At 37.6% G+C, this 23,563-nt stretch overlaps 1 protein-coding gene across 2 annotated transcripts in view; it reads left to right on the top strand.

Moving 5' to 3' along the window:
- Positions 1-23,563, top strand: part of LOC107721241 (acid-sensing ion channel 1) — a 181,439-nt gene that overhangs the window by 132,692 nt on the left and 25,184 nt on the right. For both annotated transcript variants that reach the window (XM_016529169.1, XM_016529170.1), the window contains exons 3-4: positions 16,748-16,898; positions 22,205-22,332. In XM_016529169.1, the coding sequence (XP_016384655.1) occupies positions 16,748-16,898; positions 22,205-22,332 (279 nt within the window). The remainder of the gene's footprint in view (positions 1-16,747; positions 16,899-22,204; positions 22,333-23,563) is intronic.

The raw sequence follows: 23,563 nt of genomic DNA, 5'->3' as shown, positions 1-23,563 counted from the left end.
ACTAAATTAAAAAGTAATGGGTTACTTTACTAGTTACTTTAAAAAAAGTAATCTGATTTTGTAACTTGTGTTATACCCCAAACACTGAAATATGCAAATGATCCAATGTCTAATTAAATATGCCCTAATTTGCATACATTTCCAGAACACACATTTTTAGATAAAGCTAGATTAACAATTCAAAACTTGTATCATTTTGTTGACATATTACAGTTAAAGGTTGAGGGGATTTTAGATATCACTTTTTGTCAAAATATAAATCAGGTGAATGATATATGAACAAACCCTTCTGTGTCTCAAATCTCTGTGTCTCAATATTTCTCAATATTAAATAAATCTCAATATTTAAAGAGCTTTTATATATATATATATATATATATAATATTTTTTTGTTTGTTTTTTTTTCTGGTGAGGAGTTTGCCTCCTCATTTCAGAACACTACTGCATACCACTGTGTCTAAGGTGTTAAAATATGGGCCAAAATATTGAAAAGTAAAAAATGGGCTCTAAAAATTAAAAGTGAAATGGGGTAAAGAGGGTGAAAATCCCATAAATGTCTCTAATTAGGAGGAGCGTGACACATGGGCCCGACCTGACACCGAAATGTGCCAATAAGCACTTATCATGGCTAATTGGCTCGTTACTTATTCACTAATGGCTTCTTAATGTTTTCAGCCGTCATATTGAGTGAAGAATATCCAGCAGCCGTCTGAAAAGGTAGAAATACAAAATATTTGGCTGGCTAAATATCTGGAGCTGTTGGCGATTCACAATCACGCTGTGTGCAATGATTTCTGACTGAAAACTACATCGGCGATGACCTACAGCCCCGGTCTGACGCACGCGGGTTCTCGCGTTATTTCCTTATCCCTTCTTGCGTGTGTTTTGTTGTGAAATGTAGTTTGCGGACCAGACAGAGCTGTCGGCGATTCTTCCTGACAGTGAAGTCATGCAGTGTGAAACCCCCTGTCGCCGATCCATCGTGCAGTGTGAACACAGCAGCAACTGAATGCTACCCCAGATAGTCACGCAGTGTGAAAACAACGGCGATCCGACGAGTTTGAAAATCGTGCAGTGTGAACTCGGCATAACTGAGACAGATAAACTAAGATCTGCAGCTCAAATCAACTGTAGAGAGCCAGAGAGGCTTGAATTCTAGTATCTGAGTGATTTCTGGAGTCTGATTATATGTATGCCGGAGAAGCGTGTGTTCATGTATAGACGTGTTTTCCTAACTTGTTTATATTTGTATACTTGCTTGAGGGGTGTTGCTTTCCACAGAAATGGAAAGCACTCACAAGATTGCCTTTCTGAGATCTCAGTGCACAAGTTACAAGATATGAATCAGCTAGGAGATTTGTTTGAAACGAACCAGAACGATGTAATGAGCACTTGAAGAAGAACTAGTCATTTGACAGTTTATTGATTTTATAGAAGTTTTTATAGCTCTTTTGAGACATTTTTGCAGGTTTTTTTGAGTAGTAAAGAAACTTGATTCTATTTGTCTGTGAAACTTGTCACTTTTTCATAGAAATGTAGTTCATTTTTTTGTGCTGAATTAGACTTTTAATAACTAGTGTATTATTTATTAGGGTGTGTGTATGTTGATTGATTGATTTTTATTCATGTGATGTGTTCATTTATGTTGTGTACTTGTTTGTTTTATTTTCATTTTTTGTACTCTGTTGTAATTTACTCTGTGAAGGGCCTTGAAGAACTATATACACTTTTTATTTTATTTATTTATTTTATTTTACTACATTCAGTTTATTTAAGAAGTTTAAGCCTGGCTCATTAACCACTGGCTGATCTGTTTGTAACTGTATTAAAATGATTCTGGTCACACTTTATTTTAAGGTCCAATTCTCTCCATTAACAAACCACGAACTACAACTTTTGTCTCAAACTGCTAATTATGCTGCTTATCAATATTTTAGTTAGTAAGGTATTTGATAAGTTGAGGAACTGGGTAGGATTAGGGATGTAGAATATGTTCATGCAGAATATGTGCTTCATAAGTACTAATAAACAGCCAATATGTTAATAATAGGCATGCTAATAGCAACTAGTTAATAGTGAGAATTGGTCCCTATACTAAAGTGTTCCCATGATTCTATTTATTGATCTCAGCTGTGTAGTGTAGCAGACATTCTGGAGGAAAAAAAAAAAAGTTTCCAGTAAAATGCTGGAGTGAAATTAAATTCAAAGGGCTGTTGGTTGGAAGTGAACAGGATCAGTGACAGAAGTGATTCAGATATGAGGTCAAGCAGGTGTTGAAGTCTATCGGCCACACACATGCAAATACACACAAGTGTGTGTTTCCTGCAGGGTGAAGTCGACACGTCCTGCCTCATTACTCTTGCTCTGTATGTGTCTGACAACTGCTGTTATCCGCTTTCCCTCCACACCCACACACACACACACACAGACAGTACCTGGAGCCGTATTAATAGACCTTGGACAGATTGTCCGTGATGCAGACAGGTGGAAAGAGAAGTGCAGCTTCCTAGATGAGTTCAGATGGCTTGTGTTGATGGGTGAATCCCACAAATTCTGTCAAGAATGTGTCTGGCTCATATTTCTCCTAAAATCAAAAGAGGAAAGCAAGAAATTATATTTTATATAGATAACATTGAATCTATATATAAAGACTAAATAATTGTAGTCTTGATGCAAAAAGGAGAAGTGCTCATTAACACAGATTTAGACAGATTTGTGAACAATATTTGAGAGAAATAGGCCTTTTGTGTACATAGAAAAAGTCTTAGATATTTGAGTTCAGCTCATGAAAAATGGGGGCAAAAACAAAAGTGTTGCGTTTATAATTTTGTTCAGTGTATCTTCATATTTTTTTGTGGTGAAATATGACCTTGAAACATTATTTAATGCACCGTTATATTTTTAATCTGCATCTGTAAAGCTGGTCTGTGTCCTTGTGAGCAACAACAGTGAACGATCCTCTTTTAATATGATCATTCATGTTGAGTTGAATGAGTTTGATGCTTGTTTAAGGCTTGACGTTATTTGACATTACAACGTCCAAGTTCATCCATTGTGAATACTATAAAGCGACGTCTACAAAACCTTCTCGTTTAGTCGTTAATTTTTGATGAAATATGTTTTTTGTTTTAACTTCAAAGTCTGACTTGAGCTTCATTTCTATTAGTGTTCGCCTCGCTGTAACAGAACTTAGACCTGAGCAACCTTCGACGTGACTCTGGAAATGAATCAGGCCCCATTATATAGTCCTAATTCAAAGACAATTTTGAGATCAAACAAACTTAAATAACTCCTCATGGGGCACAAGAGAAGACAGCAGAAATTGCTGATGTTCACGGTCACCTGAGGTGAAAAACTCTAAAAAATAAAATTGAGTTTAAATGTAAGCATGGCACCGACAGAGAATATTGCATCTGGGGGCAAGACTTTGATGTCCCGCTGCTCTGAAAAACTGACAACACAGACTGCTGGGAATTCTGACCTGTAGCAAGGTTGACGCAGATCTGTGCGTTAGAAGCAGCTGTTTATCTTTAAGAGGCTCTAAGGGAATTCTAGGAGAGTGACAGTGTTATTTATTGCAGAGATTGTTTCTGGAGATGTTTCTATCTATACTCATACATGAGTTATTGTTGCTCGTTTTTGGGGTTGGTCATGTGAACAAGATTCATATCGGCAGTGAGTCAGAGCAGTGGAACCGTGCGAATCAGTTCAAGCCGTCTTGAGAGTCATTCATCAGACGCGCCTCACCAACACACAGATTCGCCCTGAAGTGATGCTTTTTCCTTGTTTCTTTCTAACGCTGGCTTTTTCAACTTTTCAGTTTTATGAGTTTTGGGGGATCATATATGCATCCTTAATGTTGGGTTCCTTTCAAAATGTTAGATTGCTTCAGAAGTTAGTCAGATACTTCACCAGACATATTTTTTTGATATTGCAAACACCATAATCGTCCTGACCTAGTTAGGCGCCATTGTGCAGTTTTTATTCTCTACTTGAACATTATTTCTCTTGTTTCGAATGTTTTGAGCAATTTCTGTCATTGTTTTGAACATTCATCTTTCTCTGTTCAAACGTGTTAAAAATCCTTTCTCTGTAAATCAGACGTTTTGAATGTCCTTTCAGTTATAGAATTTGAATATTCTGCCTTTCATTTCAAAGGTTTTGAACATTCTATTTATTCAGACATTTTTTTTCTCCTGTTTTAAGCATTTCAAACTATTTTTCTAATCATTTGAATTTGAATCTGAACATTCTTTCTTTTCTTCATCAGTTTTGAATGTTCTTTTCTCCAAATCCAGCCATTGATCATTATCTCTGTTTATTAGAGCCTTTTCCAATGTCTTTTCAATTTGAACATTTAGCGAAAATGTATCTAATTTTGAATGTTTTAAACATACAATTTCTATATCCTAATTCAGATATCATGAACATAATTTTTTCTTCAAATGGTTTTAATGTTCCTTTCAATATTTTTTTCTATTTAAACATCTTAAAATATTTCTCCTGATTTGAATGTGCTCTCTCTTGAATCAAACATCTTTGACTCTTTGATTCAAACAGTATCTTTCTGTACTGGCATCATTTCTCTTGTATTTGTTCTCTTGATTCAAATGTCATCACCATTCTTTTCCCTGATTAAGTAAATTTAGATATGAATCACATTCTTTAGGTTTCCTGATAAACGTTGCAGCGCAGCTCATTAGGTTTAGAGAAACAGTCACTCTCTCTCTCGCTCATGTTTTCTGTTTCTGGCTTTGTCCATGATTTATTCTGTCCTCTCATCCACTGCCGCATTGTCTAGCATTTTATTTCTTTTCCTTCATTCTCTTTCTCCTCTCTCGTTCACCATTCTTTCTGCAAAACTGAAGCTCCTCTGCCATCATCTGAACTAAATTGTCTCTTTTTTTCACATGTGAGAGTCGTCTCCGTCCACAGCTGCAGAGTCTCCGCAGAGGACACTTGGCATCAGCCTGGGTGCTGATATAGGCAGCTTTCCAGATCTCTACAGCATACACTAGTAGGGTACTGAGGACTAGGTTTAGTATGCAGAACGTTAAGAGTGGTGCCGTCAAAACTAGCTGTGATACTAGTTTACAGTGTTTGGCAGAATCTGTTATTTAAACGTAATTTACTTGGCTAATTTGTAAATGGGATCTCTTTAAAATCTCAATTATTTCTCATAGATAGCACTTAATTTCATGATACAATATACAATATATAATAATGAATAAGTAGAGTTTAGGATGAGATTTCAAAGATATCTGAATTTGGGATCAGATTTACCAAATATTCCACCAAAATTCAATATGATCTCAATAAGAACTCTATTTCTCATCAAACTGCTATCCCTCAAAAAATTCTAGTTCTGTATTCTTACAGTGTGACAACTATTGACTCATTTGTGTGTATTTGTTAGGAATGAAAGATTGAAGTCAGTGAAAAACAAACTTGAACAGACTCCATTGTGGGATGGAAAATTTAAGTCGCATTTCAAAAGACGAAGAAATCAAACTTCATCAAATTAAATTTCCCTCAAGAAATACAGCGTCTTTCATTTAGGCAAGGAGTGCCTTACTTTCGCTGGAGAAATCAATGAGCTATCGTTGTAATGTTTGCCATTTCATTCCAAATGGAAAGAGCTGTACTGCTGTTGTGCTTTCTGTTTTCCCTTTGTTCACCGTGAAATAAACCACTCTAGACCCCATCAAGGCTATTTTGGGCTGCAAACGATTTTCCCCATAAAATGCAATCGCAGTTGTGGCTCTGTCATGCTTTTGCTCTTCGAGTCTCTTCCTAAACCCACTGGCCATCTGCTAGAGTTGACTATCACTCAGCTAGCAGATTAATAACTTGATTGACATTACTTTGAACATACAATTTCTGCAATGTAGGGTAGAGTTTTTAACATATGTTCTGATTTGTACCAAGACAGACCTTCTCTTGTTGTTTTTAGTGTTAAAATGCCTTTTTTTTGCATCCCAGTGTAATGTTGTGCAAAGAATGCAACTCTTATGGGTCATTTGGTTGCCTTTCAACCATTATAGAAGGTTCACTTTGGGCCTTAGAGCACTGAACCATTTTATACACAATTGAAAGCATTGCTTTTTATTTCAGGCCAAAAGGAGATGCATCACCCTTTCTTACAAAAGAGCAGTGCATGTCCATTTAAGAAGCTGCGAATATATATATATATATATGTAAAATCTTTAGAAACTTGCACCAACCCTTTTAGATATTTTTCAATCCTCACCAATATGATAAAATGTTTTCCAATATTTTAGCCCTTTCAGCATCAAAAAGAATACATCGTTCCTCCACAGCAGCAAACCACGTGGAGTTATTTTCCAGAAAAAAATAAATAAACATTGCTTGAATTCATTCTGAGTTCGTAATAAATTGGTCTTTGGCAGCGAGCTACAGATCAAGTTTTGCCGAATACTAATTTGCGTCTTCATCTGAGTGTTGATGTAGCTCAGCGTGTGATTGTCCACACAGCGGAGCCGCATCCTCTTTGATGAAGACGCTTGTAAAAAAAGTGTCTGTGACTGTTGAACATGTGGGTGTGCAGTGACGAACAGCCACTGGGGTCCCATGCCAACATCACACTCCTCCAAAATATGAAAAGATTGAAAAATCTTTGCTATTCCTTCTGCCTGAGCCCTGAAAGCCACAAAAATATTTGGTTCATCACAAATTTATTTTCCCTGTGTTTTTAAAAACCTACTTCTAAATTTTAAATAAATAAATATAATTTTCAATTATAAAAATATATATTGTGAATCTAATTCAAATAAGTAATACACATTCGAATGCAAGTAACCTAAAAAGAATACACATACAATACAAAAATATTACTTAATGCAATAGTGTGCTTGTTATAGGTGCCAGAACAAATCTTCTACTCCTTCCCAAGAAACGTAATTTGTGTGCCACCACAGTTAAAATAGCATTCAAGATAGCATACATCATGATCTGTTCTCTCTCTGAAAATAACGTTTTAATTGTTTCGTGAGCCTCAACTTCTCTTTAACATTAAATAGCTCTTCTTGGCACGTATTTGATGTGACTTTGAAATTAAATGCCAAATGTGAATCGTGACACCTCCGCTGTAATTTATTTGTGACATTCATAGCTCCTTGCGTATTTTTTCTCAGTAAAACAGATGATTAGATGACGACAAGGACACACGCAGTGCTTGAATGTCCACAGATCCAGCCACCAGCATTTGCTTCAGATAAGACCCGAACACATCCGGGTGTTTTACAGGTTTATTTTGGCAAAGCATTCTGGTCAATACTGTCCTCTGTTATGTACACATTTGGACAAGAGCCTTTGTGAGGCTTCTCGGAGCGTGCCAGTGAAAAAAGGGGTTATTGACTTTGAACACATTGTTAAGGTAAGTGGGCCATGACCTGCGGGCACCATGCCCATTTTCCCTGCTTGACTAACAGCCCGAGTTTAAGGACATGCCCACTTAGAGTCTAACAGGGATGGAGAGTGCAATTATTGGTCTGAATGATGCATTGCACAACTGGCAATTAAAAACTGAACCAAATGTAAAAAAGCACCATAGTAGTGTAAATATGCTGACATCAACATGAGTGTTCTTGTGATAGATGCTATTTTTGATGATTGGCTGCTGCTTGCATAAACAGACTCACTGTACACACAGAACTCATTTAAAGAAAAAATTGCCAGCTACTATTTCAGATTTCGAATGCATGTTTATTTTCAGAATGACCTAGTGATAAATTTGAATTGGAATATATAGTTATATTTCATATAGGCCTACAGTACATATTTTATCTATATGAATGCATAAACTAAATTTAGATACAAATGTGATAATTTTAATCTGACATCTTGTTATTGCGCTCAAAATAAATCACTCAAATAGTTTATAACAGTTAATTATTACAGCAAGGCGTCTTCAGTGAAGTAACAGGCAGCAGAGGATGAGCGCGCTCACAGAAGAACAGAGCTGAGAGCGCGCGGAGGCGATGAAGCTCGCGCTGTTGCTGCAACCAGCTGTGAATTACTTCGACTGAATTTATGAAAATTTAACTTCAAAGTGCATAACAGATTTACTACATGACATAGGACCGCACGAGTGCGTGACGCGAAGAAAATGTGGCGAGATGTGCGTTTCTGGCAACAGTTGAGACTTTTATACCGGCTATATTTCGCTTCCCTGAGAGGAGATCTGGAGAAATAATATTTGACCGTCCTTATTTGCTACAGCACTGTACTTCAACCTGTTTTGATGAAGCTGCAGATTTGTTCCCCACGTAAAACGCCTCAGGAACAGAAACGCGCAATGTTTATTCGTTTTGGGGAGCTTTGGAGCGTTTAGGGTCTCTTCAGAGGTAAAACTGCGCGTCAAAGGACTCAGACCTACTCCAAGATGTGTCCAGGCGACGCCGCACCGAAACAACGCACTGAAGGATCACTAAAGGAAGCTGGAAAGCTTTTCTTGAAGCACACGACCTTTCACGGATTGAGACACGTCTTTCTGAGCGGCTCGTACCCGCGCAGAGTCGCGTGGCTGCTGGCGTTTCTAACGGCGTTAGCGCTGCTTTTCACTTGGTCCTCTAACCGGGTCCGATACCTGCTCTCGTCGCCGGTGTACACCAAGGCGCATATGGTTTACGCGAAACGCCTCGTATTTCCCGCCGTGACGGCCAAAATCATCACAATTAAAATAACCAAAGACTTAAACTACTTCAGTCTGTGTGCATTGAATTTATTTAATACACGAGTTTCACAATTTTAGTTGAATTACTGAAATAAATGAACTTTTCCACGACATTCTAATTTATTGAGATGCACCTGTACATTTGTCCAAAATGTGCAGTATGCAAGAGCACGCTCCTCATTAACACATCATTAAATAATGGGTCCCACAATGTAATGCACTTGACCTTTTAATTTCCAGTGAGACAAATGAACAGGAAAGCTCTATCGACTGCATTTTAAATATCTCCATGATATGATCAGACTGCCAGATTCAAAATACAAAATAACTATTTTGAAAGATGAACTCGCTTTTCTTTTTTTAAACCAATTGCTGGATTATACATAAAAATAAAAAAAAAAGTCATGTGACAATGTATGAAATATTTATCAGTGCACTCTTTATCATGCTACTGCACTTACACGGCCTTAGTCTTGACCCCATTTATCTAGATGACTGCTTGGATTTAAGATCGCTTTGGGTAATTATATTTATGTCAGTAAACAAACACAATGCCAGTTTAATGTCGTGTTGAACACATTCAGCAATGTGACTCCTGGGATATTGAGCTTGATATATTGCATCACGAGTCGCTCAGCATCCCAAGAGCCTTATCTGCAATCTCCTCGCGTCCAGGTCTCACGTAATTTAGCTAAATGTATGCACTGCGTTGCATTTGCCGTAGAAATTACGATCTGTCATTTTGTCGAGGGCAATGCCCTGTGAATGTCTTTATTCTTCATTCTGAATAATAATTGCATTGCTAGTATGTGAGTGTATATAAGAAAAAAAATCATGAGACACCGTCAAGGTGTGTATTGGGGAAATTATGACTGGATTTATGTGACTCGTTTCTTTTTAACACTTCGTCTTGCATTATTTTTTTAGGGAAATTGCTGGTGTTCAGCATGAATCATTTGGCTGTTGGGCTTGAAGCACTTTGACTTGATTTGTAGTTCAGCATCAATGCAGCTACTGTGGTAGAAGGTCACTTTCCCAGTGGGCTTGTTTCTATTTAGTCAATACACACACCTTGCTTTAAACATCTACCATGTAGACACCCAACTTTTTCTCTGTAATTCCACTTTTTCTATCCCCCGTTCACACATGAGCAGAGTCACTTTGTCTAATTCAATTGCACCACCTTTGCATGAGCAGAAAGAAGCTAAGTCCGTCTCAATGGTCTATACAGATGCACTTTTATTTAAATTACATCTATCTTGTACTATCAGCACACTGGAGTTTGAGATAGAAGCATCAGTCGAGCTTGAAGTAAACTGTAATTATCCTCCAGTTCTCAACCACTCTGAATTTATTCTCTAAGTAAAAGGAAAATTTATTTTTTTGAACAGTATGGTGCTCTGTTTAAGTGAACACTATTGGTAGGAAGGGGTTGTAGTTGAGTTTGATGGATTTTGAGTATTTTAGCTTTGTTGCATTTTGATTGTACACTTACTTGACAAAAATAACTGGAAAAGTTATGGAAATTTAATGGTTAAATATGTTTATTATTGTACACGCTATACTTTGCAACACTGGAATATAATATTATATATAAATAATTATTTAATATGATTATTTATCCCTTTATTGATGTATCTACCTTGAGATGAAGCGTGGTACAGAAATTTCATAAGGTGTCTTTAAATTATTACATAGTCCATTTCCTGAATCATTTATAGTGTTCGTTCTTCCTCATATTTTCCGACATGTCTTTAGTTGAATTTTTAATATAAAAACTATTTTCTCAGTTGTTTCAAATGGGAGAGAATTTTAATGAAGATGGACATCTCAAGGAAAAAGCTACTTGTCTGCTGCAGATAGATTGGATCATATTGAGAGTCAATGAGCCTTTACTAGCTCCAAAGGCTGGAGTCCAGTGTGGAGATCTATTTGAGAGGTTGAGCAGAGACGACATTGAGAGATTGGAGCCTGTGTTCCTGTCCACAGGCAGGCCACTGACAGATAAATCGGAACCCCTTTAGCAGGCCTGGTGGTGGTCTTAAATTGGCCATATTACCTCTCCATTACATCACTGAGTCTGCTGTCGATGTGTGCGACTTGCTGTCAATAGAGGAACCGGTATTGATTTTTGTGGCCAAGTCGAGTTGAGGCACACCCTGTGGCCATCTTTGTGCCAGTATTGATCGCTGTCAGACCGGGAACACCGACCTCTCAAACCTGACAAACACTCACTCACTAAATCCAGTGAATTTCTAAGTTTATACTTTGAGATCAAACAGACACACACAGCTACCGGGAGACCACAGGCTCTTCTTACTGAAGCCTTAACTTTTTATGTCTGGATGCTTTAAGGAATAGTTCATCCATAAATTAAAATTCTGTTTTCATTTACTGACCCTCATGTGGTTCCAAACCCCCAAAATGACATAGACCATACAAGTAGTCCATACGTCTTTTGCACTATATTTCAAGTCTTTTAAAGTCATAAGATAGGGTTGTGTGCCATATGTTAACCATAAATGATTATTTAATTCCTTTTCCGCTTACATTTTGGTCTGTTCCTCACACAAAACTATCATTCATGCAACATGAGCAGAATGCATTTGTGTAAATTGTTCATCAAACCATCCTAAGTGTACCACCCACATTTCACGAATTAGCCATATGTAGATCAGGAAAGTAGATGACATGTTCAACAGCTTGACTTTGGCTTCAGTGTTCTTGTATAATTTCATAGTTTTCCGATTCAGCAGCATTAATCTGATTCGTCATTACAGCGCAAAGCTATTGTACATCTGGAGCCACCAGCCACGGCAAAACGGACAGTGAGTTGTGCAGCTTATTAGACACGCAAGCTTTGCAATCAAAGTCCTCTGACAAACAGCTTCAGCTTGCTAGGAGTTCGCCATGGTGCACGGGGAGCCCTTGAGCAGGCGGCACGGTGCCATTTGGGTCTCAGTGAATTATTCATTTCAGAAGGCGCTACTGTCAGTGCGCTGATCTTGATCGGTAGTGATGGGTATATCAGTCACGCTTACGAGACACCGGAGCCGCGTCTTCTTCAGCAGTCTTCCTCCTATCACAGTGAAGTGGAAGCTAATAGTGACGTATCGTCTTCTATTTCTAGCCCTGCTGCGTAAGGTGGATTGTGAAATTGCTTTGTGGAGTTGGAGGCATGCAGGAGAAAGCATGAAATAAATAAATAATAGCTTTTTTATGTCTCAGGTCGCACACGAAAGAACAATATGGAATTCAAAATCAACTGTCAGCATTTCCGCACTCTTCATATTTCATGATACACTTTTGCATCTATTTATACCTTTTTTCTGTGTTGATAAATATGTTGGTTTTTAGGAGTGGATATTAAAATACTGGCACCTGTAACGGGAAAGATCATGTTTCACCTTTTACAATAATTGCTTATGTATTTTGTTAAATATGTGCTAATATATATTCAGTATTTCAGTGATATGTTCTACTAATAAGAGTCAAGTACTTTGGACACCTGACTATAGATCCACCCAATGTCCAAAATTCACCAAGTACCAAATATGTATTTTGTAGAGTAAATAAAATGGTTACTAGCGGGTCAATGGATCACAAAACTCACGGATCGGATTGGATCGTTTTTCGGATTTCAATGTAACTTTGTTTTCCATTTATTATTTAAAGCTAAGTACTTCTTCAATACCACAGCAAAAACTACTAGCCTAACTATGCAAGTTCAAACATGATTAAATACAAGTGAACAGCCAATAAAAATAAGAACAAAAATACACAAATTGCAAGCATAGATAAATACAACAGAACAATGTTACAAATAAAATAAGGTCGCAGTATTCAGGTACAGAAATTTAATAATTAAGTGTAAAATTACACTAGGGTTCACTGTATACATTAAATGTAGATTAATCTTCGTCAAACCTGTTTTGTTGTTTAATTAGCATTAAAGGCAGAGTAAGTGATTTCTGGTAGCCAATGTTGATATTTGAAATCACCAAAACAAACACGCCCCTACCCCAAAAGGGTCTTGCCCCTATTTTGATAGCTCCGCCCCACATATACGTACGCAACCCAGGCAACGATTAGTTCTGTGAAACAAAGCAAAACCAATGTTACACCGTGTCTACGGACGTGAGCGGCGAGGCGCAACAAATCCCCGACAGAAAACTGCTGCCGGGTTCTATTTATGACATGCTGACACAAATTTCAAATGGTTTTCAACGGTCGTTTGAGTCCAGTGTAGGCAGACTTTAGCTGTTGTAGACACGATGTTACTCACCTATTGAGAAGAAACAAAGCAACCTCGGCGTCCGATCGCAGGCCTCCACTCCTTGAGTTCTCTCCAGCGCTGGAAAGCTGATCCGATATTTACACGGGTCCTACTTCTTGCCTTATCGTTCCGCAGACGTTTTCCTCTTTTGTTTTTTATCCGCCATCTCTATCTTTCTGTCACTCGGCTCGGCTAATGTCCGTCCCATGCACTGAACGCGCTCTCCTCCACATCACGAGTAGACACGCCCCTTATTGCTGATTTGCTGATTCGGCCCGAATCAGTTTTCTAAAGTGTTTTTGAAAAATCACTTACTCTGCCTTTAATGACAGCAGCAGGTATTTATAGGCTGCTGTCCCTTTAAGACAGATCCAATATGATGATATACATCCGATTTCTTTCTCAGCTGTTTTCTTTCAGTTAAGACATAACTGATTGCGTTTACTAGAATGATTGTTGAGATGGGTATTTTGTTGTAATTTTATGTGTATGTGTTTGTTCAAATGCATGGAGATGTGAAAGAGGATTCAGTTCGGTGTTCGCGCACAGTCTGAGACACGCCACGGTGTTTTGTGTGTGCGGCTGTGTGCATAGAAAACAGTGCGCGAGTAACGAATCGTGTTCCCTTACACCTTTTCTCTCGTTGGAATGGTTTAAAATTACTTGAGCATGTAAACGCATACAAATGATCAACTTTAACTCTATTATGGTTAAGTTTTGCAATTAATCCGTGGATCACATGCGTGCCAAACCGTGGGGTCTGGTCCGTACAGATCACGGATCAACTACGATCCGTTCAACCACTAATGGCTAACATTTGATCTTTATTTTTTTTTTTTCAATAACTAGTTTTTTTATGCCTAAGCTGTTTGCTACAAATATATAAATCTGGCAACCTTTTACAATTAGTTTCAGTTTGTAAACATTAGTTTAACACAATGCATGAACAAACAGAAAATTATTACTGAAGAAGAATGTTATTGCAGCATTTGTAATCTTGATTCATTTATTCAAATACTAACGTTTAATATAAACTTGTGCAATAAACAATAAAAAACGTGTTTGTTATTCTGCATTGTCTCATGTACAGCACTGTGGTCAACATTTGTTGTATTAATATGTGCTCTATAAATAAAGTGAACATTGAACAAAGTGGTAGATAATCAATATTAATAAAAGCTGTAAAATTATTGTTCTTTGTTCTTTTATATCAAACGCATTTGCACAAATAATACTGTTTCTTTATCATAAAATACTATTTAATACATATTCTCTATTGACTCAATGTTGGCACATATGGAAAGAAGTTAATTTTGGGCCCTGAATGCATATTTTGAATTTAATGCAGTTTGCATAATATTTATCTAGTTCTTAAGAAGATGTGACCATTTCTCATTGCTTTTTTAAGTTCTTGTGGCTGGTTTTATTTTCAAAGAAATCGCTGATTAAGGCTGTAAGTTCTCCTCTCCTCCCCTGTGATTCTTTTCCAGTCAACTGAGTCTCTGAACAGAGTCTGTCAACTGACAGCGTCCTACTGGGAGATCAGAGCGCCTCATTGCTTCAAACTCCCCTCAGCGGCCAGAAAGTTTTAAAGTCGTTTCATTTTTCATAAAGTCCTGTTACAAAGGGCAGAAATGATAATGTATTATTGATGTCTTCAGCCCCAGTGGAGGCAGTTCTCTTGTATTAATGCAGCAGAGGCGCACACAAGATGCTTGATGACACTCAGTGGCCCAGCTTTGGCACTAATAATTTAACACCTTAGTGCTCTTTTTGAATGCATTATTAGATAGTGTTGTTTGGTCATTTGTCTCTCATTTATGGGTTAGTAATTTGTTCAAACCCCGAACACAAGGTATTTAAAGTACACCATTTTATAAATTCTGACAAATAAACAAATGTGTTTCTGTCCTCAAAATAACTGGAATAATGCTCCAGTCAGGCACATACAGTGTGTTCCTGACTAATTTTTCGCCGTGTGAAGCCTTTTGGCTATTGTAAATATTTTCTAAAGCACCGTTAGCATATTAAGGTCCTCACGAAGGCCCGTTCTTTCAAAATAACATGCAGTTATCTGTGCTCAATGGACCGATGGCCTCGTTGAGGGGACTTCATTGTGAAGTTTCTCAGAAAGACTCTACTAGCATCGACTCTCTTGCGTCCCAAGGTCAACGCAACCCTAGCCAACTACGCTGTGTTGCCACGGTTACCACAGCAACTCTCTCGTCTTGGCAACAGCCTCGCTTCTGTTTGCTAAACGCTTTAGACGCTGTTATCTCATCAGGAGTAGTTTAGATGTAGAAGAAGCTCTGGAGCACTTATTGTTGGTAATGGCAAAACAAGGGAACAATTATTCTGATGCTTTTAAATATGTTTGTCTGAAAGAGGCAAGAGCTTTTAGAAACATTATAGTGGATGTTCATTTTGGGCATCTTGTGTGCTTTTTGAAAATTAAAAATGACTCTTTAATGCCCCAAAATGCTGTTTAGGTTAGCAACATACAAGGTTTTGAGGCATGAACAAACCCAGCAATTGGGTTGTATTTAACCCAGCATTTTTTAGAGTGTAATTATAATACCTTTTTTGTAAAAACATTTTGATGAAAAAATATCATTTGTGAGTATAAAATGTGGACTAATGTTTGTAAATCATTCTCAAATAAGTATTAAATAAATGTAATTTAAATGCTAATAAATAAAATGCTAACTTGATTCTTTTACTGTGTGATTTATTGAAATGCATCAGTGTTGGCATTTTTTAAAAAAGTGGTAAAAATGGTAGTTGTTGACTCATGTCTAGAATCATTAAAGAAACTCTCAGTTCAGTCTCAGAACAGAATCTGTATCTCTTTTTTTTTGCTGTCTTTGCCAGGATGTGTATTTATATAAGCGCTCCATCTGTGAATATTTGCATGTGCATTGGCTGAATCAACCATTCATCTGTCTGTCTGCAGCATTTCATCACACGCCAACTGATATCTGACACATCCTTCATTGGCACTGAGAGGTTTTTCTCTCAAAGAGAAAGAGGTAAAGATGGCTGTCTGTATCCAGACACATGTTGCATTTATTTCCGAGATGTGATTCCCTGGAGAGCCACTACCATTTTTATAACGTCACTAAGTTCTCTAAAGACGTGGCCTTTTAATTTCCTTTACACTGAATTTTTCTCATTTGTCTGCGATGGTAATCAGGTTCTCCTGCAGCGAGGAGCAGTTGTGTTTCTGAGGCGCCATGCTCTCCATATCCTGCTGACTGTGATCTGATTAGATGTCCATTAGTTCAGTTTCAATTAAGATTGGCTGGATGAGCCCCTTCTGCCCCAGTGTAGATCACGTCATGACTTAGAGATGCTCTATAATTAATCAAACGATTTCCTGAAACCTTACTTGAAAGATTTAGATTTTAGCTGGAAGTGCAACTGGGTCATTCCTGTTCAGAAGAACCTTTGAACTTTAAGGAATATGCTTGTGTTGATATAAGGAGATATTTCTGTTAAGATTTATAAAGGGCATTCAGAAATGTTCTATTTGATTAATTATATCTAGATTATATATTATTCAGCATAATTTGATAATCACTTGAATTAATGTTGCTGTGATAAATAGAAAATCTTTAAACATGCCTTTAAACATCATTCTGTTTATCGCCTGCTTTCTACAAGTGATAATAGTGCAATCTTAATTTTCAGATTTAAGTTATTGTAAAGGAAGTTAAAATTCATCTATTATTGAAAACAATAAGTGCTCAAAGCCCCTTTGTTTATTTTTTTTCCAGATCTTCACACGCTATGGAAAATGTTACACCTTCAACTCTGGACAGGATGGACGGCCACTGCTGATCACCATGAAGGGAGGGATGGGAAATGGGCTGGAGCTGATGCTGGATATCCAGCAGGATGAGTATCTGCCTGTGTGGGGAGAGACTGGTACGTCTCGTTAACCCTAGTAATCTCATGTGTCTTCTCAGTTTTAGATGAGATCCCATAATATTAACCAGCCCGAATGTGAACAGTTGCTTTATTTGTGTCTGATTGTATTTCTCCTAAAGAACTATAGGAGAAATTTGAGACAAAGCTGATACTTGCATTGCATTTAGCTGAATTCGTTCAGTCTCCTGGGGAATGAAACATTTTTTTCAGATCCTGATCCAGCAGATCTCTAGTTTTACGTTCCTTATTCCTAAAATGAACCCACACTAAAATGATTCCAGCAGAAACTCTTGGGATTCCACCTATTCTTCCAGGCAGATTTGCATAAAATCAGCATGACCTGAGCCGTCTAAATGTCAGTAATCTGCTTATAAGGGTTTAGTTTAGGATTAATCAGTGTTTGCTAGATCTGACTCTCCGTCTTTAATATTAATCAACAGGTTAAACCGAACGGACTGTGAATGAACTGTTAAATGAACATTCATGTCACAAAGCTCACCGCAAGGGACAGAATCGATTCAAATCCATAAAAAATACTGCTAGCGGGCATAGACACTTCTTAGCTGCATCTTAACTGAAATAGCAACTGATTTGAAATGCTCAATTCAACTCTCAATTGATTCTAATGCAGTTTGATGTCAGCATGTTGTTAATATTGACACACATATAGGCTAATAAGTCATTTTTATTAGATTAAACCGCTTGTCTCGACTCATCCACCATATTGAATAGCTTATTGTAGTTTATTCTGGAATTGCAACAATGATGCAAACAAAGAATTTGGCCAAAATGAGGTATTTTGCAAGGCAACAATTATGCCTACGATGCATTAAAATGCTAAATAGGGAGCTCACTAGGTTTTGGAGCATAGCTGTAGACCACCATAAAAACCAGGTCAACACTCAGAACAACAGTTTATCAGACTGAGCCTAAAAACTGAACAAGCACAACACTGCAGTAAACAACAACAGCAGCCATTGGTCATGTTTGCCAGCAGAAGGTCAGAATGCTGCGAGGAGAAAATGTCTGACCTTTCCGGTAAAGTTCAGTAAGTTTTTAGCACTCAAAATGCAGAAAGTGACGTCAGGCCAGATCCTATTGATCAGAAAACGACAAATACACAAACACACGTTACAGCTGCAACCCAATTACAAGTGATGTGATACGTCCAGAGGAGGAAGTGAACCTCACTCGCATCTGTTTCTCAGTGGGACCAGTTTAACCTCTCTACGCCTCCGTAATTGAAAAGAGAGAGGGGGTAGATGGGAAACTCTGCGCACCTGCCTGTGTCACCACCCGACATTTACCGAGATTGTTTTTATAATGCTGTGATTTCCAAAAGAGTTCTGCTCACGCTCCTTCAAATTTCTCCAAACGCCAGGTGCTCTCGAAGGTCTCCGATATCTAATCACATCCTCCAAGCAGCACTCTGGTTACTCGGGTGAACGCTGTCCTGAAATCTCTTCCACAGCTGACTGGATTTCTCTGTAATTACAGAGCAGCTGTCTCGAAGTCTTGACAATGCCAGACTCCTCCAGAAACTCTGCACTGCACTGTTTCTCTCTAAGGCTTTTCACACTGCGCTTAACCCTGGGTTAAAATCTTTTTAACCCATCTGTCACACTTTCGAAAGGGGGTTAGCATTACTTTTAGTCCCTGGGTTATAAAGCCCTGCTGACCCTGAATTACATACCAAAGTGGTACAACATGAAACTAGAGTGCTGGAATATTTTGGCAAGACTTTAAATGAAGGGTTTAAAAGGAAAAAAATCCCAGATTTTCAACATGGTCTCAGACTTTTCATCTCACCCTGTACTGTACACCCTGTGTCCAGTCTTGTAAATATGCAAATAAGAACATTAGTCCAGAGTTTACACTGTAAAATCCAGAAGCCTGACTAGTCAGGATTAAATGACAAACCTGGGTCTTGTGTCATAAAACAAGTTTAGCAAATAAGCCAGGCTTATTTCAGTTAGTCTGATTTATTTTGAACCAAATCAACTGACAATGAGTCAGACTAACTGAAATAAACCTGGCTTATTTGGTAAACTTGTTTCAGGACACAGGCCCCAGGAATTGAGTTTATCAAGGCTCGGTTTTGATAGTAAAACTTTTGAATTCATTCCATCTGAGTGCTGGATGATGCCCTAGATGATCTGCTAATATACAATTCATGAAACGGGGCATCTGTGAGATCTGTTGGTGAGATTACTGTGGCCGGCTGTATCATTTCCCTCATGTTGTTCTGTTTGTGTGTTAATTATCATTAAGCAGATGTTTAAAAGGCGAAAATGGTGATAAAGCAGGTGGGAGACATCCGTAACTCCTCTGTGTGCTTATAGAGGATGTGCTCGGGAACTACATTTGTAACAATAGTCATTAGTAGTGTCATACGTAGACCGCTCTGTGGACTACATGAAAATCCAGCAGGCTGTGGAAGAAGGCCAGCGTATAATATACTGATTTAAAGTATTTAAATGACACCGGGTAGTGTCAAACGCAGCCTATAATCTGTGCTAACACTGATGTTTGCTTAGCTGTCCATAGAGACGCGTCTCATAACCTGAGGATTATTCCCGTTTACAGTCTGAGGATGACACATGGCTAAATGTCAAAACATTGCAGACGTGAAGCTGTTTAAAATGCCTTGAGACTAGTATATAAAGATCTCTCTTCCTGTCAGTGTCGCTGTTTTTCATGTTTGTTTCTGGTTTGTTCTGTTTTCATATTGTTTGATTTCTTTTTCATTTTGAATATTGTTGATTTCCTGTTTGCTAATTTGTGTTGTGCGTATAATATGCCTGCAGATGTCTCTTGTTAAGAACCAAATGTTTGAACTCGACCTCATTCGTTGCATTATTCACAATGTTTTATCACAATTATTACTTGTTGTTATGGTCTTATGCACCGTTTGTATTCATATTCGAGGTGGGACATTCTTAATTCCTAGTAGGAAGTAGGAAGAGAACATAAAAAGAAAGAAAACGGAGATGGTAGGCTTGTATTTGTGTAGGTGTACAATTATCAACAAAACTATTCACGTTTACTTAAAGTCTTATTGTCACGGTGGAGAAACTTTTACTCTTGATTTTAAATTTTGACTTCATAGTTAGATTTTTGTTGGTTATATTTGAAAAAACTAATATTTACAATCATCTCTTCTTTAAAGTTGACATTGTTTGTAGCATTATTGCATTGATTTATTATTATAGTCACTTTAAGTAAAGTATTTCAGGACAAGTTTTTGTAGTCATGTTGTGGGGTTCTTAGTTAAGATTAATTTGGTTTAATTAGTGGTGTTTGCTAAGGAAGGTGTTATTACAGTTGCTCCTATTTGAAATTGGTGAACAAGCACCAAGAAAACACATTTTCTTTATCCACTGTCATGATCTTTTACTTTGTCAATGAAAGTAACTGACTCTTGACTCTTGGTTTCAATTACATACCAAAGTGGTACAACATGAAACTAGAGTGCTGGAATATTTTGGCAAGACTTTAAATGAAGGGTTTAAAAGGAAAAAAATCCCAGATTTTCAACATGGTCTCAGACTTTTCATCTCACCCTGTACTGTACACCCTGTGTCCAGTCTTGTAAATATGCAAATAAGAACATTAGTCCAGAGTTTACACTGTAAAATCCAGAAGCCTGACTAGTCAGGATTAAATGACAAACCTGGGTCTTGTGTCATAAAACAAGTTTAGCAAATAAGCCAGGCTTATTTCAGTTAGTCTGATTTATTTTGAACCAAATCAACTGACAATGAGTCAGACTAACTGAAATAAACCTGGCTTATTTGGTAAACTTGTTTCAGGACACAGGCCCCAGGAATTGAGTTTATCAAGGCTCGGTTTTGATAGTAAAACTTTTGAATTCATTCCATCTGAGTGCTGGATGATGCCCTAGATGATCTGCTAATATACAATTCATGAAACGGGGCATCTGTGAGATTACTGTGGCCGGCTGTATCATTTCCCTCATGTTGTTCTGTTTGTGTGTTAATTATCATTAAGCAGATGTTTAAAAGGCGAAAATGGTGATAAAGCAGGTGGGAGACATCCGTAACTCCTCTGTGTGCTTATAGAGGATGTGCTCGGGAACTACATTTGTAACAATAGTCATTAGTAGTGTCATACGTAGACCGCTCTGTGGACTACATGAAAATCCAGCAGGCTGTGGAAGAAGGCCAGCGTATAATATACTGATTTAAAGTATTTAAATGACACCGGGTAGTGTCAAACGCAGCCTATAATCTGTGCTAACACTGATGTTTGCTTAGCTGTCCATAGAGACGCGTCTCATAACCTGAGGATTATTCCCGTTTACAGTCTGAGGATGACACATGGCTAAATGTCAAAACATTGCAGACGTGAAGCTGTTTAAAATGCCTTGAGACTAGTATATAAAGATCTCTCTTCCTGTCAGTGTCGCTGTTTTTCATGTTTGTTTCTGGTTTGTTCTGTTTTCATATTGTTTGATTTCTTTTTCATTTTGAATATTGTTGATTTCCTGTTTGCTAATTTGTGTTGTGCGTATAATATGCCTGCAGATGTCTCTTGTTAAGAACCAAATGTTTGAACTCGACCTCATTCGTTGCATTATTCACAATGTTTTATCACAATTATTACTTGTTGTTATGGTCTTATGCACCGTTTGTATTCATATTCGAGGTGGGACATTCTTAATTCCTAGTAGGAAGTAGGAAGAGAACATAAAAAGAAAGAAAACGGAGATGGTAGGCTTGTATTTGTGTAGGTGTACAATTATCAACAAAACTATTCACGTTTACTTAAAGTCTTATTGTCACGGTGGAGAAACTTTTACTCTTGATTTTAAATTTTGACTTCATAGTTAGATTTTTGTTGGTTATATTTGAAAAAACTAATATTTACAATCATCTCTTCTTTAAAGTTGACATTGTTTGTAGCATTATTGCATTGATTTATTATTATAGTCACTTTAAGTAAAGTATTTCAGGACAAGTTTTTGTAGTCATGTTGTGGGGTTCTTAGTTAAGATTAATTTGGTTTAATTAGTGGTGTTTGCTAAGGAAGGTGTTATTACAGTTGCTCCTATTTGAAATTGGTGAACAAGCACCAAGAAAACACATTTTCTTTATCCACTGTCATGATCTTCTTTTACTTTGTCAATGAAAGTAACTGACTCTTGACTCTTGGTTTCAACTTGAGACTGTTTGATACTGTGATAAAAGCTGAAAGCACAGCCCATATGTTCTGATATCATCTGTTCTTCTGAGACACCTGCATTAAGTACCAGTCTTCACGTCTCTTTTTCTCTCTCACAGATGAGACGTCTTTCGAGGCGGGAATCAAAGTCCAGATCCACACGCAGGATGAACCGCCTTTCATCGATCAGCTGGGATTCGGAGTGGCTCCAGGCTTCCAGACGTTCGTCTCCTGCCAAGAACAGCGGGTACCAAATCAGTGTTCTTTTTGTAAATTTCTTGGTGCTGGACTCGTCTCAAAATGTACAGGACTGCGATTGTGTCAGTCTGTTGTTTAGGCTACAGACTGAAATCTAGGTTTTGATTTCTGCAGCTGCGGTTTTATTTATTTATTTATGTTTGTTTTGAATGCTTTAATGTGGAGTAACACAACTACATTTCTGAATGTTCTGACTGATATTGTGACTATTTTGATGCTAATGAAGCACATTTTCAACATGAATTCTCATCAGTGTAATGCAAAAAAATAAAATTTTCTATACATGTAATTTATATAACAGTTCTTTCAGGTCCTTGAATCTGATTGGCTGATAAGAGTGTGATATTCTAGTGATAACAGAACTGTTTCACTGCTTGTATCACTCCGCTTGTGGTATTTCTCACAGCGAGTGTCATGGCATACGCCCAAATCCACTGTAATTTAAAATATACTGTTTTTGTGTCACACACTGTAGTTTTTAAGAGTTTTTTGGGCGAGAATGTAGTTGTTTAGACTTTTAATATGCAGTTTGTTAATAAAGATAACGTGTATTTGAAAATTTGCTGTAACGTTTTTGGAAATGTGAGCTCCAGGGCATCAGCGGCCGTTCAGCACTCATAAACCTGCCGAGAGCAGCCTTACCCTGGCCAGATCTTCTGGAATTTGCAGCTGGCTCTGATGTCTCTATAGTGATTAAACATGAGATATAATTTGTTTTGGGTAAATCTAACGGGCAGTCTTTGGTCTCATTAATCTATAATTTGTTCCAGAGCAAAGAGTTTTGGCTTAGGGCAAAATCTCATCACATTATATTTTATGTAACATTAATGCTGTATTAATGCTGCCTTTACTATCGCGATACATATTGATATTGAATTATTGTCCAGCCCTAAATAGTTGTATTTAATAATAGTATTTAGTATTGAGGTGTGTGTAAGTAATGGTGATTTTAGTTACATTATTCTGCCATTCGATGGTGACGAGACCATCTCTTTTATGAGTGTGTCAGCAGTAAAGACTTTTATATTGAAAGAGATTCAAACAGGGATTTAAACAAGGAAGTTATTTTTACTTTCAACAACACCCTCTAAGACGCAGCCAACAAATGCACTGAGCAGCGCTGTCATCGGAAATCACCCTTACAGGGGTCCTATTGTGCTCTTTTACAAAGTCTTGATTTTGTTTTGGGGGTGTACTAGAACAGGCTCTCATACTAGGTT

This window comes from Sinocyclocheilus rhinocerous, unplaced genomic scaffold (assembly GCF_001515625.1).
Source record: "Sinocyclocheilus rhinocerous isolate Xijiao unplaced genomic scaffold, SAMN03320098_v1.1 scaffold1566, whole genome shotgun sequence".
NCBI lineage: Eukaryota > Metazoa > Chordata > Actinopteri > Cypriniformes > Cyprinidae > Sinocyclocheilus > Sinocyclocheilus rhinocerous.
The sequence above is the reverse complement of the archived record's forward strand: the minus strand, read 5'-3'. Positions and strand labels throughout refer to the sequence as shown.